This window comes from Micromys minutus (genome assembly GCF_963924665.1).
Source record: "Micromys minutus genome assembly, chromosome: 21".
Taxonomy (NCBI): Eukaryota; Metazoa; Chordata; class Mammalia; order Rodentia; family Muridae; genus Micromys; species Micromys minutus.
The window spans coordinates 31,041,007-31,057,651 of record NC_137956.1 but is presented as its reverse complement, the minus strand read 5'-3'; the positions used below and the strand labels follow the sequence as shown (position 1 = coordinate 31,057,651).

Below are 16,645 nucleotides of genomic sequence, written 5' to 3'. Positions count from 1 at the left end.
TACTATTGAGTTCAGAGCAGAACATGAGGTTGGAAGGTGCCTAGAAGCTACCCCTAGTGGAGAGGGAGGTGAAATGCACAAGAACCGCCTCCATGATCTCTTAGGGCAGCTTTAGCTGCTGCTTTTTGACATGGGCTTTGACTTTCGACAATCTTCCCGCTGGGCTTTGAATTAACTATTTTGGTGAAGACATTATATCCCGTGACCAGTCTGATCCCAGATAGGGAGGGCAAAGTTATGTGAACCCCCATTCCCACCCCTCCAATTCCTCTAAGGTGTCCCAACTCATATCCCCACCCGTCCAGGTTTTTGTTACTCGGTGATAGGGAGTTTACTTGGCATGTCCTGGGTTTGCAAAACAAAACAAAACAAAACAAAACAAAAACAAAAAACAAACAAACAAAAAAAAAACTGGGCCTGGTGGCTCTCACTGTAATCCCAGTACATAGGAGGCTAAGGCAGGAAGATTTCAAATTCAAGGCTAGCCTGAGCTGTGTAGTGAAAAATAAATAAATAAAATAAAATAAAAAGGTTTCGACAAAATAGACCTTGGTCTATTACCCCAGAGTTCTCAGTTGTGAATTGCTAGCCTCTTAGAAACATTCGTGTGGATCTCTTTTTAAGGATTTATTTACTTTTATTTTATCTGTAAGAGCTTTGTGTGCATGTGTGTATGTCCACCACTCGTGAGCTGACACCCTTAGAGGCAAAGGGAGTAAGATACTCTGTAACTTTACATACAGTTGTGAGTAGCCATATAGGTGCTAGGAATCCAACCCTGGACATCTGCAGGAACAGCAAGTGCCTACGACCAGCTCTCCAGGCCTGTCCTGCAGTATTTTAAAATAGCTTGGTAACAAAGCTAAAACAGATTTGTTTACAAAGCTAGTATATTTCCTAGAATTAAATTTGATTTTAATAATGTAGATTATCAAGAATTGTAACCTAATGATACAATTTAAACTGTACATGCTTTGTTCTGCTTAGTGTGGAAACAGCTTTATCTCTAGGCATATGACCAGAGAAATGCAAACACCTTAAGCAAGGTGTTTTTCTAAGTTTTCTTTCCTACACCTTTTGAACATTTTTTCTGTATTATTGATACTGATGATGATGATTAGAGAAAGGTACCTTGTATCCCAGAATTCCTGATCCTCCCACCTCTACCTGCCAAGTGCTGGAGTTACACAATGCCAGTATATGATGACTTACTAGGGATTAACAGCATCCCCTCCCCTCCCCCCAGCCCTTACCCCTTAAATTGTATCTTAATTTTCTGGAGTATAGTAATGCCTACATTGACTTTAGTCTGGATTTTGTGTTTTTCTACATGAACTACCAGCTCTCCATCCTCAGATCTCCTCAGCATCCACATGCAGACTGCCCTCAGTGTGTTCTTTTGTCTGCTTGGCTCTTCCAATGATACATTGTGGACTGCTGTGGAGGCAGGTGTCCTTGTCCTGTTCCTTAGCTCTGATAAATACTTACATTTCCCCAGCAAGCTAGATGGTAGGTTTTTAATTTTCTTCATCTATGGAAATCATCATGGTTTGTTCTTAGATCTATTATTTCCACTGCATGAAGTCTTCATAGCATTGAACCATCTCTACTGTTTGGCTCGTGCCACATCGTCTTTTAAAGTGCTACAACTGTTTTTAAAAAATTTATTGTTTTATGTATATACCCATACATGTGTTTGCTTGCACATTTCTGTGTGCCATGTGTACGAATGATTCCCAAGGGGACCAGAAGAGGGTGTCGGATCTCCTAGAACTGGAGAGTTGTGGGCCACCATGTGGATGCTGGGAATGGAACCTAGGTCTTCTGGTTCAATGGGACTGAACCATCTCTCCAGCCCCAAGGCTTGTTATTTTGTGAGACTGATGTTTCTGTCTATTTTAGATTTGGCACTGGTGTTACATTTGTTTCACAAAAAGAAGTTGACCTTTTCTAAATTTTGAAACATCACCTGAGAGGCTATCTGGCTTTAAAAGTTAGGTAGTTTCCTCTTGAAACTATGCTATAGGGCATAAACTCATTACAGAAAGAAATCTGCATGTACACATCATAAACAGCTCACCAGGCACATACTCCTGATGGTTTGCTCATTCTGAGTTAAGCCCCAAGCCCAGGTGGCATCCGAAAGAATGCAGGATACCACCTGTGGACACTTACCACTCAAGTGTCCTTGGGAGTGTCCAAACATAAGTGTTCCAAGAAACACTAACGAGGAAGCAATGCAAAATAATAAGGAGACATCAACACCATGGACATCAAGAATGGGACTGACCACCTAACCACAGGAAGGAGGCTAAGACCTGGAACGTCTGCTCCCTCCTTATGTAGCCTGCCAGCTGGAGATCCAGTACGGCTTATTCCTCTTAGGATGTGAGCGCGCTGTGGTCTCAGACTGCCCACCACCTGGCTAGAACATAAGTGTCAGATTCAACTCGTTTCTGCCCATTGCCTTTGTGAAGACACACAGCACAAGCTGTCATTCAGATTACAAAGCCACTAGGTACTTGATGGAATCATGTTCTGGTAAGTTTCATTTGAGGAAATGTATTTGATCCACTTCAACCACAACTGGCATCACTACATTCTATGTTTCTAAGAAATTCCAACCATACATTCTACCAAGCTTTTAGTGTTGCAAGAATAACACGTTTTGCATCTATTTACTTTTTTTTTTTTTTTTCTTTTTTTTTGAGATACTGTCTCTCTACATTAGCCCTGGCTGACCTGGAACCCACTTGGTAGATCAGGTTAACCTTAGATAACCTGTTATCCTGAGTATTAGGATTAAGGGTCTGGCCTACCAAGCACAGTTTATGTTTGCATACTTCCTTGGGAAAACTAGAGCATTGTTTGTTTTTTAGAATTAGTACTGATTAGTTCTAGTATTTGTCTTTAAAAAAAATTTAATGTATATGAGTACACTGCAGCTGTCTTCAGACACACCAGAAGAGGGCATCAGATCTCATTACAGTTGGTTGAGAGCCATCATGTGGTTGCTGGGAATTGAACTCAGGACCTCTGGAAGAGCAGTCAGTGCTCTTAACCACTGAGCCATCTCTCTAGTCCTCTAGTATTTTGTCTTATACTTTCTGCTTTAAGATGTTTTCAGGGGAGTTTAATACTCTAGATTACCTCAGGCATGTAAGTGTTCTTTTCCTTGTTAAAAAGTCTTTTCTGGGGAAAACCAAAGTCTGAATTTGTAGAATCCAAAAGAGTGGGGGAAAATCCAGTTTCAAATACCTATGTAAATTAGAAAAGAATCTTTTAAAGTGAAAAAAAAAAAAAAATGAAAGGAAACAAAACCCTCAAAGGCACCAAGCTTTATGAAGTCAAATGCTAACAAGATGCATGCTCGGCACTTCAGGACCTCCCTAAGCCAGTGCCAGGATCTGGACGGCTGCTGAGAAAAGACCCCATGATTCCTCTTCCAAAGTCCGGGGCAATCTCCCCAGGCAACCATGATACAGCAGGAGACAAGAGATGTTCCACATGGATCTCTGAAAATACTTCACTGCCACCCATCTATCATGCAGCAGGATGGACAGCATTTATATACTTGTTTTAGATTTAATTAATATTGAATAATTATATATTAATATATATGTTACTTAATATTAAACTGCAGCATGCCAAGATAACCTGAATATAGGTACCAAAGTTACATAAAAATTTAGCTAAAATGTAATATACAAAAGCCAATAGAATGATTTCAGCAATTAAGTGGCATTTAATATATCAAAACATTTATGAAATCTTCATAGTTCCATCTTAGAGAACAGTGTTTCTCAAAATTCATGTGTAGTAAGTGCTGAAAATTATGGAAGTGAATGCCTTAAAAATAGTCATCAATCAAATTTCATATGAAATTTTAATAAGTCTATATCTGAATCATATAAACATATACCTAAATACAGAGCTTATAACCAAAATTCCATCATTTCATTATTACAAAGTCCATTCATAAATCAGAAATTATGCCCTAAAATTAGAGTCTTGAAATCACACCCCTGTATCATCACAGTCGAGTCCTTTGTCTTATTCGCCATCAGCATCCTCATCATCTACTGCAGCATAGATGGCTTGGTTCCTCCTCTTTATTTTCTTTCTTTGTTCAGGTTCGTGTTCATTACTCAGCCTCTTCAGTGGAAACTCAGCTAAGTCTTTTTCATCCCCAGACTCTACAGTTTCACCAGATTTCCCCTCCCCACTAGCTGGAGAATAGGATGCATCGTCAGAAGACACAAACATGGAACTTGGTAAGTTCCTGACATCAGAAAAGCTTGTAGAAAGGTCAGAAGCCTGATCAGAAGAAGGTTCCACAGAGGGTGTATTCATGTCACTATGAGCACTTACAGCTTTTTCCTCCTCTTCCTCCTCTTCATCCAACATTATTTCATCTGGATTAATGGAGGACAGGGCAGATGTGTCTGTGTTGTATTCACTCCGATCCTCTTCAGAGTCATCAGTCCCCAGATCTCCCTGCTGCTCATATTCACCACACAGATGATGCTCTTCCTTGGCCTTCTGAATCAGGACATTAATGTCTGCGATGCCAAGCTGGGCACAGAACTCAGTAGTCTGTGGATTGATCCTGTGAACCAGCTGCACTTGTGTCTGTGGCTTACTAGGATCATAACAAGCAGCTGTCATGCTGAAGTTACAAGGGACTTTAGGGTCATGGTTCAACCTTTCCATTACGTCTTTCATAGCTTCTTCAGTTGCACTATAATCCCACCTGTAACAGTCAGAGCAATTGATTTATACAAATTATCACTTTCAAACAGTAAGTAATGACACCTAAGTATGGACTCCAGATACAAGGATTTAAGATGAAACGTTAAAAATTCTATATGAAAGCTGGGAAGTGGTGGCACAGGTCTTTAATCCAGCACTTGGGAGACAGAGGCAGGTGGATTTCTTGAGTTTTAGGTCGGCCTGGTCCACAGAGTAAGTTTCCGAACAACCAAGGCTACACAGAGAAACCCTGTCTCTAAAAATAAAACAAAACAAAACAAAAATTCTACATAAAAGCTGCAAAGATGGCTCAGTGGTTAAGAACTCAGGCTACTTGCACAGAGGAATGGGGTTTAATTCCCAGCATCTAAATGGCTCATAGCCATTTGTAATTCCAGTTCCAAGGATCTGACTCCCAATTCTGGCCTCCACTGGTGCCAAGCATATGTGTGGTGCACATGTATTCATGCAGGGAAAACACCCATTTGCATAAAATAAAAATTAAAAGAAAAAACCCAGGTGTTAAAATTATAATTAACTTAGCAAAGAGTCTTTAGAAATAAAACATAATTGTCAGTCAAATGTGGGCACAAAACTTGGATCCTGTGGTCAGTGACCCAAGGAGTATAAATCCCCAAGTTAGGCCCAAAACAGAGACCAAAGGAATTACTACAGCTCAGTGTGTCAGGTCATCAAGCAGGCACTTGCTAGGAGGCTTGCCAGATGCTCAGAACCCAAAACCATTGTCACCATGCTCCCTCTTTTCTGCAGACAAGGAAACTCCTCAGGAAGCAGAACACAACACAGATGAGAGACAAAAGTATACATGCAGTGCAGAAGGCAAGCTCTAAAGGGGGAGCAGAACTACCTTGCATGCAGACCGTTGTTTTCAGGCATGTTCCATAGGCCCCCAGTCACATTAATCAGGTCATCAGTGGCCCTGAGAACAGTAAGCCATTCAACATCATACTCTAAGTGCTCAGGAGCACTGGGGTCATGTTCTATCTCTAACACCTATAGGACAAAATCAGAAAATTTAGGTAATTCATTTATGTTTAACAGTCAAATAACTTTAAATCAATTTAATTTTAAAATGTTAACATAAGCAACACCAAAGAATTTTCAGAAAACATAAATTACAAATAGCACAAATAAAGTTGGAAATAAAAACTAGTTCTTTAAAAACACTGGAAGAGTAAAACTTTTGTAAAATGACTACTCATTTTCTTCTTACCTGAAGAAAGTCTCTGTGTGGCAAGCACTTGTCCAAGGCTAAAAACTTAGTTTCTTTGCCTGCTTGTTCTTTATCTGTGGCCTAGATGATAGAAACCACAATTTACAGATGATAAAACAGCACAAATAATTCATACATTGAATAGAAGAGAAATAACAGTTTTTACACATGCTCCCAATTCTATGTTAAAAGAACGACTATCAAGCAAGTAAACAAATAAAGAAAAAAAGGAGGGCAGTCTCCACCCACTTGGGCAGTGATGTGCAATGCATTAGCCACTGCTGGCTGCCATTTCTTCCAAAATTCAAACACTGATGATGACGATGATGGGGATGATGATGTCAACACTGACATGAGCTACGTGGGTGATTCACACAAATGAAAGAAACACATTGCTAAAAACCTGTACTTTATGATTCTTTTTACATAAATTATTTGGAAGAGACACAACTCAAATCAGTGGATATCTACAGCTAAGGATGCAAAGTTGATCACGAAGATTCTAGGTCATGATGGACAAAGTGCCTGTGAGCTAGATGGTGGCACATGACTTTAATTTCAATACTCCAGTGGGAGAGGCAGGTGGATCTCTATGAGTTAGAGGCCACCGTGGTCTTCATAGTGAATTCTAGGATAGCCAGGGCTACACAGAAAAACTCTTGTCTCAAAAAAAAAAAAAAAAAAAAAAAAAAATCCAACCAAACAAACAAAAAAACAAAACAACAACAAAACAAACCAAGAAAAAGACTGGACTATGGCATTCATATTCATACAACAATAGACATTTACTTAAAATTACTAAATTACATATTTAAGAAGTGTTAATCTTGATATGTACATTGTACCCCAATAAAACAATTTTTTCAAAAGTGAATCAGCTAAAGGAGACAGAGGGAGGTAGCCCAAGTAAGGTCACAATAAGCAAGACAAAAGTGACTGACTGGAAACAGGAAAGGACACCCAGGGAGAAGACAAGGAGGACCAGGCGGTGTGCCACACCTGCAGATCAAGGATCAGTCCTGTAGTGGTGAATGACTTGTTATTAATGTGAGGCACAGAGACTATGGGAAGGTCTGGCAACAAGACAGTTTTGAGAAAAGGTGACTTTGGAGTGGGTGGAAGGGTTAACAGAACACTGGCAAGTTAAAGGAGGCAGATGAGCCAATGAAAAGGACTGAAGTGATACAGAGATGATGCTCCTGAGGATGACAACAGAGATGGAGCTGAGCAAAGCAGCCAATCAGACTCCAATGAAAGCTCAGAAGCTGGCCAGGCATGGTGACAAGTCTCTAATCCCAGCACTCAGAAGGCAGAGGAGGCCAGATCAGGGTTCAAGGCCAGCCTGTCTACACAGTGAGACCCCACAGTCATATTAAAAATAAATAAAAACAAATCTCAGGAGTGCCACAAGGCCTTTAGAACCAAACCAAGCAGGTGGCTGTGGAAAGGAAAGCAGGTCTACAGGTGCGCTTGCACATCATCAAGCAAGCATGACCACTGAGAGGCCAGACGTCTACTCTTCTGGAGGACCACAGCACAAAGGGCTTTCGTAGTATTTTCATATACAAACTATCACAGGCGTGTTGCCAGAGTAGGAAAGTAAGAAAGAAGTTTGGGAAGCATCACACACCACATTCCTCTCTAGAAAGTGCTCATTCATGTATTAAAGATGCTGAGAAATTCTATGGAAGACATGAGGAAATTTCCAACTATTAACCCTGCATTTTCCAAATGGTTTCCCAAAAAGCCCTCTGGTTGTCATCCTGCATTCCCCGTTCTCACCAAATCCTTATTTCTGTTTCCAATCTCTCTAGAATCTGCTTCATTCTCTGTTCTTTGTTAAACAGCACCATGTTTCTGATTTGCCATCCCTCCAATCCACACAAACCTGCCAATTAATCTTTCTAGAACAACCTCCTGGTTCCATCAGTCTCTAACTTTCCCATCACCTTCTAGAGTTTTAAACCAAATTTGCTTTCTCCTGAACTACTCCATAGGGAAACCATCTGGAAAATACAGCATTAGCAGCTGGAGATATCTGCTTCTGGAGACCTTCTCAAAGGTCCAATGGCCCAATGGGCACTGTCTTTGTGGATGTGACATGCAGTGCTTCCCAAAGCAACTAGACCAAACCCTTCTCTGCATTAGAGGCATAATGTTCCTGAAATACAGTTTTATTTAAAAATAACCCTAAGCCCTTTCCCTTTTAAACGTGTGTGTGTGTGTGTGTGTGTGTGTGTGTATTTTTTAAATGTAGGAATGCTGTCTGCATATACAACTACATGCCAGAAGAGGGCATCAAATCCTTTAGAGATGGTCATGAAACACCATGTAGTTGCTGGTAATTGAACTGAGGACCTTAGTGTTCTTAACTGCTGAACCATCTCTCCAGCCCTCTAAGGCCCTTTCTAATGTGAACTTACTCTAGAAGAAACAAGCTCTGCCCAGAAGCAGTTCTGTTTCTATTCCAGCTTTATCTGTCTCTATAATTCAGGAATAGGAGCTAATACCCTAAGTGCACTGTGCTCTGTGACCTTTAAGTCTTCAAACATGGTGGTCCCTTTATTAAAACACTCAGACTCTATTTCCCCCGGCACTTTAAATTCAGCTCAGCCATGCAGGTCTTTGGAAACTTTCCCTCTCCAAAACTAGACCAACCCCAGCCTACCAGAGTCTAAACTAGGTAGGTACCCTCAAACACTCAGGCCTTTTCTCCCACTCACCCTGCTTGTAATTGCCTGCTCATTTCTTCCCTACACAGAGTACTGAGGGAGCAACTCCTAAGAGGTGAACTGTGTTTCTTTCTCTGGTTTTACCACTGTACCCCCAGTGCCTAGGTCATGTGCAGTAAGCATTTATTAAGGCAAAAAGAGTGTTTTCTGTCCTACCTGATGCTGCATCAAGGCTGCAAACTTCACATGCAGGTGTGCCGAGAACCAGTATGCAGGCTTCAGGTGCTCCAGCAGCTCCGAGGCAGCGGGACTCCCGAGTGTGCTATTTTCCACCTCTTGGCGGAAAAAAGATTTGGTCTTAAGAAGCTGCTTCTTATTTCCATAATGATATATATTTCTTGGCCAATCATGAGATAAGAATATATGTACAGGCTGCTTTAACTTTATGAACAGAAAAACAGAAAGAAACTTCTTAGAAAGAGGGTAACCAAAAGTAACTCCCTCCCCAGCCATGCACTCCCTCTTGCTGACTGATGATCTTGCCTTCTGTGTTAATTCATCCTAAGGACACTTTAAGGAAATAATAAAAACACTAAGTTCCTCATTCACCTAGACAAAGAGAAACAGACTTTTCTGTGCCTCAGAAATGATCTTATTTTTCTGCTGCAAAAGCGGGGCAGCAGAGACATTTTTATTAGTCTGCCAATCAGCTGAGACCTGCCACACCAGATTCCTAAAATCTATAATAGCCATAGTTCCTTTCCCCTGGTAAAGTAATTAAATTCTTGAAGATCTAGAGAAAACAGATTTAATAAGATTTCTGACATAACCAGGAAGAAGTGGGAGAAGGAGTGCCTGCATCACCAGCCTTGGTGTGGACCCCTAGACCCACATCTTTTCCCCTAAGGTATTTCCACAGTACCAACTAAAATCTAAAGCTGCTTGTAGGGAAAACACAACTTGTGCTCCATCAAGTAATGTGAAACAAGTGCTTGGAAAACTGAATTGAAACAGTAACCACTTAATGTATAATGGAGCTGAACAGGATAATGAGAATTGAAGAGTAATGGCTACAAACTAGAGGAATGCTGGTTGGAAAGTAGTATCCACTTGGGTCTCAGGGGATAAATAAGTAGGATTTAGATTGGTGAACAAAGGTACCCAAAAGAACAATACAATCAGAGCACAGGAAAGGCCTGTGAGCCTCTATGCACTGCAGCTGAGACAGTGTGGGGCGGAGGACTGAGGACTGAGACCTGAGACGGGCTTGACTATAGACTATCAGGGCAGCTTCCTTGTCTAACTGCATCTTGACTTGGCATTATTGATGTTTTAGTTTTTGTTTTCCTAAATTTTAAGTGCACTGGTGTTTTACCTAAGTATGTCTGTGTCAGATCCCTGGAACTGGAGTTACAGGCAGTTGTGAGCTGCTATGTGGGTGCTAGGAATTAATCCCCAGTCCTCTGGGAGAGCAGCCAGTGATCTTAACCACTAAGCCATTCCTAAGCAGGGAAAGCAGAGTGAGAGCTACCTCACTGAATTTGAATGAGATTATATGAAATACCATGTGTGAAAACGGATCAGCCCTGGAGTGGGTTCTCAAAAACTTAGGTTCACCCATTCATCACTTAAGTCAGTATTTTGATACTTTTCAGAATTTGTCATATCCTCTATCATCTTTCCTATTTTTATATTTAATACTATTATTTTGCTATTTTTATCTAATACTAAAATTTAGTGATATAAAATTTTGTTTTCTCTCTTTTTTCTCCTGACATGAGGTTCTACTTTGCAGCCCAAGCTAACCTCAGACTCATAATCTTCTTGCCTCAGCCTGCTGAGTGATGAGATCAGAGGTGTGTACCATCACACCTGGCTAAAATGCTTAAAAATATCACTTTATGGTTTGGAGAGATGGCTCAGTGGTTAGAGCACTGACTGCTCTTCCAGAGGTCCTGAGTTCAATTCCCAGCATCCACATGGTGGCTCACAACCATCTGTAATGGGATCCGATGCCTCTTCTGGTGTGTCTGAAGAGAGCAACAGTGTACTCACATATATAAAATAAATTAATCTTTAAAAGATATATAAGTATAATATGTACAACCACAAATTAAATTACAAGTGCTTGTTACAATAAAGTTTTAGCCATCAAAAATTAAAATTGTTCAACTGTGAACCTCCTAAAAACTATCCAAACTGAATTTTAGAAACACTAAAGTGGTAGTCTCAAATATTGCAAGCCAATATAATCAAGGACATTTTACAAATTTAAATATACAAAATTAAATTTATTTCAAGTCACTGTTATATACTTTTCACATACCTGTTTTAATTTGTAGACTTCTATATTTCTCACATGATATATACTCCTTATGGTAGATGAATTATAAGGGGGGCACTCAAAATGACCTTAAATTTAAAAGAAATAAATTGTATTACCATTGTCTTTCCAAAAGTGGTTCCAAGTTTACAGTCACATGGATCATGTAACACAAAGCCCATCTTTGGAGTCCATGCCCACAGTTTAGCTCCATGGAGAACAGAGGGGATAGGATGAGGATAGACTTTCAACTAACAGTTACATTAGATATATGTTTTAGTTGTCAATTTAACTCATGAAACTTGTGGAATCTACATGAATGTAAGCCACATCTCTAACCGAAAATCACTTAGATACGGTGGAATGAAAGGTAACTGTGGTGTCTACATAATGAAATACTATCTACAAATGAGGAGATTACAGGTAACAGGTGATGACATGGATTTCAAAAACATGTTAAAGCAGGAAGTAAGCTGGAAATCGATGCAAGCAAATGAGACACATTTATACTAAGTGTAAAGTACACTGTCCAACACACTGAACCTGTGTATTCAGTAGTGAAATTAATAATCAAGTGAATGATAAACACCAAACTGGAAACAACAATTCCCTAGTTATTGGAGGGGGAAGAAGAGGAATACAACAGTGTAGTCAATGAACTTCGACTGAACCTATACTGTTATTTCTTTAAAAAAAAAATCAAAATTAAAGGGGCTGGAGAGGTGGCTCAGTGGTTAAGAGCACTGGGTGCTCTTCCAGAGGTCCTGAGTTCAATTCCCAGCAACCTCATGGTGGCGCACAACCATCTGTAATGGGACCCGATGCCCTCTTCTGGTGTGTCTGAAGACAGTATACTCACATAAATGAAATAAATAAATCTTTAAAAAAGAAAATCAAAATTAAAATGGCAAATACTGATAAAACTAGATCATGGACACATAGATATGCTATATACGCTATATAGCATTTACATTTTCCTGCCCATAAAATACTTAAAATAAAAAATTAGAATTACCACTTACAGAAGAAACCTGAGGAATAAGTCAAACTATAAATTTTGGTTATTTTACTAGAGGACATGCAAGCTCTAAAATATAAAAGTAGTTCCCTCAGAACAATACCTTTTCTATAGTCATGAGATTTAAATATGCCAGAGATGCCGCCAATCCTTACTCCTCGGTATCTGACAACACCAGCCAAACCTGGAAAATTATACAACTTAGTAAAACGGTATAGGAAAAAGGAATCTACTAAGAGAATAAACCTTCTAGAAGCCTGGAACTGTATGCAGTCCTCAAATCATTTGAAGATATTTGCCATACTAAGGTCACTCTTCATACACTGTGATATGCTAGTGATCTACAAGGCAGAGGAGGCCTGGAGCCACTAAGTGGGTTCTAAAAGGAGCCAACTAAGTGATTTGAGGAGGCAGGATGTGAAAAGCAAATGGCACACTGTAGTACCTAATAGCACATGGTGATACTTAGCTGAATGTGCAGCAGGTGGGAGGAATTGGAGAGAGGAAGGAAAATGTCCTGTAATGGACTTGCACAGTGGGAGTCAAGGCAACAGGTGTAATGTCCAAAGAAACAGCAGTTTCCTCATTTTTGACTCAACTGACAATTCCACCTTTTCTTTTTATTTGTTTGAGACAAGTCTTAGGATGTAGTTCTGGGTAACCTGGAATTCACTACAGAGACATGGCTGGCATCAAACTCCTAGAGATCAGCCTGCCTCTACCTCCAGAGTGTTGGAATTAAAAACATGCCTGGCCTAAATTCATCTATTTATAATACTGAGATTGTCGAAAGACAAAGAGAAACAAAATTCCCAAAGCTGAGATTTTTATCAAGAGAAAAACCTGACAATTATTCTAGAAACAATCATTTAAACAAAGAGAAAAAAGAACCGAAAACTTTCAAAGATGTGGAAAGTAGAAGGGACATTTCAAGTGATGTCATAATAAATCCAACCAGCTAAATCCAGAGTACAGGAAATACTACAAAGCAATCAATCTTGTTGCCTACAACAATAAACTACAGAGGAAAAAGAAAAAAGAAACAAAGAAAGGAAGGATGGAAAGAGTCTAATAGACAGTCCTGAACACCAAATATTTGGATCCTACCTGAGCAAGTCATTTGTAGATCTGATAACCGAGAGAAATGAGCATGAACAAGGCACAAGATAAGGACAGAACTATGTGCGTCTAAAAAACTATGACTCAAAATTCATGTACTTAGGGACTGGAGAGATGGCTCAGAGGTTAAGAGCACTGGATGCTGGTCCTGAGTTCAATTCCCAGCACCATATGGTGGCTCACAACCATCTATAATGTAATCTGGTGCCCTCTTCTGCCCTACCAGTCAGAACACTGTATATATAATAAATAAATAAATCAGGGGAGAGGGTGTCATGTACTTAAAAACATACAAATGAAATAATCCAGTGGTTAGAATTTGCTTTAAGACATCCCAGTCATCTTCCACAGGGAAAGTTTAAACACTACTGGATATTTAAATGCAGGAGTAGAACAGAATAGTAAACGTTGAAGTTAACAAGTAGAGAAATTTATTATACTGCTTGGTATTTTCATGTATGCTTAGCATTTTCCATTATAAAGTTTAATTCAATAAGAAAAAGCAAAAAAAAAAAAAAAACCTACAGTTAAAAATATTAACTATTATCTAAATCATTAGAAGAAAAAATGGATGTATGTTCATGACTGCCCATTTTAATTAATAACTATTTTAACTCAATTCTCATGATTATTTAAGTTAATGGCATTCACCAACATGTCTTCTAGAGGCTGCCCAACTGGTACAAATTTTGACAAGACAAAAAAAAAAAAAAAAAAGTAGACATAAACACATACCTAAATAGTAAATATTTGGCGCTACCCAGCCACCATAAGGTAACTCTTGCAAATGGTTTGAGGCTTCATGGTTTCCTCCAATAAAGATGGTGAGAACCGGGGCCTTTTTCTCTCCAGAGTAATATCTATAACATAACGGTAAAGTTGTCAGGAACCAAACTAACCACAGCAGAAAAAGGGTCAATACGAGCTCAAAAAAAAAAAAAAAAAGAAAAGAAAAGAAAAGAAAAAAAAAGAAAAAAGAAAGAAAGAAAGAAAAGAAAAGAAAAAAAGAAAAAAAAAGAAGACAATTACAAAGATCAAAGGGTCCCCACTATCTTCCCATACCCGCCCTTGAGAATGAATGAAATCTTGAGTCTCGAGCCAGTACACATTCACTGAGATCGAGAACTTCGTCAAGTGCAAGGCTATATATATATAGTCTGGGCTTCTAGAACCCAGACTAGCACACAGCAGGTCCTGTAAAAACTGGATCATTAAATCAACTAATCATAGTGTTCTAGCAATTCCAAAGTCTCTAAAACTGTTGGCGTCACCCCGGTCCCTGGGAAGAAGAGACAGATGTGTACAGAGAGGACAGGGCCATTTCCTAAGCGCCAAGTCCAACAGACACCGAGATCAGCGGCAGGAGGACCTGGAACCTCACGCGAGGCCCGGCCATGCGCCCCTCACCTGTAGAAGGTCTGCATGTGGCGGTACTTGGGCGGCACAGCCATGCAGCGCAGGTCGGCCTCGTTACGCACTGCCTGGAAGTCGCCACAACACAGAAGGAGATCCACCGGTCCTGGGCCGCGTCGCTCCGCCAGCGCCAGAGTCTCGTAGATCTTGTCCAGCTCGCCGTGGCAGCAGCCGGCCACAGCCACCCGCATCCTGACGGTGGGCCGCGGAACTCCACCGCCACACCCTCGAGCACCTGCAGCCCGGGCCGAACAGCAGAGAACACCGGGCAAATCGCCCTCACGGCTCCCGCCAACATTAATAGAGCGGCGGAGAGTTTAGATTCCTTTATGTAACTTCCGGCTTCTGAGTCTCGCGAGAGAGGGAGGGGGAAGGGCCTGGCCAACTCTGGGAAGAAACTTTAAACTTGGTTAATGTAGACCGTGTCTGTCTTCGTGATCCCTTGAGCGCTAGCAGTCAGATGGGTTTAACAGTTTAAAACTAGAAAAAGAAATAAGATTTCCAAGAATAGGAATTTAATTTAGTAAAAGGAAAGCAAGCGAGCAGGAGCCATTGAGCAATTCCCTAGAGCAAACCTCTTCCCGGCAAAGACAATCGCCTTAAAAATGAATTAGAAAGTAAAAAAAGGTTTGTAATGATGACATTAAAATTTAAGTGCAACTTTGAAACTTATTGTTTTAAATCTATACACCCCCCGGGGGAGATTTCTAAAATTATTTTTGACTAAGGAAAACGGGTATTTTTCTACCAAATTGTTTGCCTAACTATTTAGATACTGCAAGATGAATGAAAGCAAGTTTGTATCTCGAAAACTTCTGGAGAGAAAAGGTGGTGACGAATCAATCAAGAATGAATGGCAACGAAGCAAACCAGTAAAGAAAAGAAAAATCTAACCAAGGGGGATACAAATGTAGTGCCAGGGGAGTGTTAGCGACCCCCTCCATCCCAAATCACACCAGAGCCTGATTTGATGCAACTCAGAGCAGGGTCTATTGAGCTAGCTGGGGCCCCTCAGCTCACACAGTACAATCTAGGCCAGGCATTGGTGGCTCATACCTTTAATCCTAGCATTCCAGAAATAAACAAGCAGATCTCTGTGAGTTCATGGTCAGCATGACTTACAGAATGGGTTAAGACAGGGATGGCAGATGCACAGAGAAACCCTGTCCCATAAAACCAAAAAAGAAAAACAACCCCACAGAGAAACTGTCTCAAAAAAGAAAAGACAATCTAATCAAGGTTATAAAATTTTATAAATCTAACTTTTTCTTTTTGCATCTGTTCCATTTGTTACTTCCCCTTTTCCTTTCCATTCTTTTCCTTTCCTTTTCTCTTCTCTTCTTTTAAGAGAGGATCTTTTTATGTATTTCTGACTGGCCTGGAACTGTGTAGATCAGACTGGCCTGGACCTCTCAGAAATCTCACTGCTTTTGCAAGTTGCCCAGCTCTGGGATGAAAGGTATAATCAACCATGTGGGTTATCTGCACATTTATTTAAAAAACAGAGAGACAACATCCTAGGAACAAAGACACCAAAATTAATTCTAAATAAAGCAAGACATGTAAGTAGATCAAGGGCAATGTAAAGACTCTGGAATGATGTCAGTGACTAAATACAAGGAAGCCAGAGAGGCACTGCTGGTGGACTTTTCCCCACTTCACCTTGGTTACTGAGTAAAGCTCCTAATAAATTAGGATCCCACCATGGGAGGAAAGGGGTAGAAATGTCTCAACAAAAAGGAAGGGTGGAAAGGTGCTGTTGTGGGAATTCTTTCTCCAGGCACGGCCAGTACCTACTTGCTAAAGAGCCACTGACCAGCACCACAGCTATGGCTTTGTTAAATTCTTGACCGAGAAAGACTCAGATTACACCAGTAAGAGTATGACCAGTACAGACAACAAAACCCTAGATGTAGGAGCCAACATTTTGTTTCCATGGGAGATTTAACTTCTGATTTTTTACGTTAGTCCTAATGGTTTTGCATATGAATAGAGAAAATAAAAACTGTACTTATTTTTTTAAAGAAAATTAAATACAAAAACTTTGTGCCCACAGTGATTTAGGGTTGGTTTCCTCAAGTTTAGTAGAAAGACATAATTCTTTTGTCTTTTAC

General features: G+C 40.1%; 1 protein-coding gene across 1 annotated transcript; it reads right to left on the bottom strand.

The window, feature by feature from the left end:
* Positions 1 to 3,886: 3,886 nt before the first annotated feature.
* On the bottom strand, positions 3,887 to 14,811 carry DBR1 (debranching RNA lariats 1). Its single transcript, XM_080934653.1, has 8 exons — positions 14,526 to 14,811; positions 13,854 to 13,978; positions 12,103 to 12,183; positions 10,985 to 11,070; positions 8,875 to 9,099; positions 5,987 to 6,067; positions 5,621 to 5,766; positions 3,887 to 4,753 (listed from the first exon to the last, which is right to left on the bottom strand). Exons 1-8 carry the CDS (start codon positions 14,720 to 14,722, stop codon positions 4,054 to 4,056), a joined length of 1,641 nt encoding a protein of 546 aa, XP_080790779.1. The 5' UTR covers positions 14,723 to 14,811; the 3' UTR covers positions 3,887 to 4,053.
* Positions 14,812 to 16,645: the final 1,834 nt, after the last annotated feature.

Coding starts and splice junctions, on each gene's coding strand:
- DBR1 (XM_080934653.1), bottom strand. CDS start 14,722: ATGCGGGTGGCTGTGGCCGGCTGCTGCCACGGCGAGCTGGACAAGATC. Junction 13,979..14,525: donor CACATGCAGACCTTCTACAG/GTGAGGGGCGCA, acceptor GTTATGTTATAG/ATATTACTCTGGAGAGAAAA. Junction 11,071..12,102: donor ATCTCATGACTATAGAAAAG/GTATTGTTCTGA, acceptor TTTAAATTTAAG/GTCATTTTGAGTGCCCCCCT.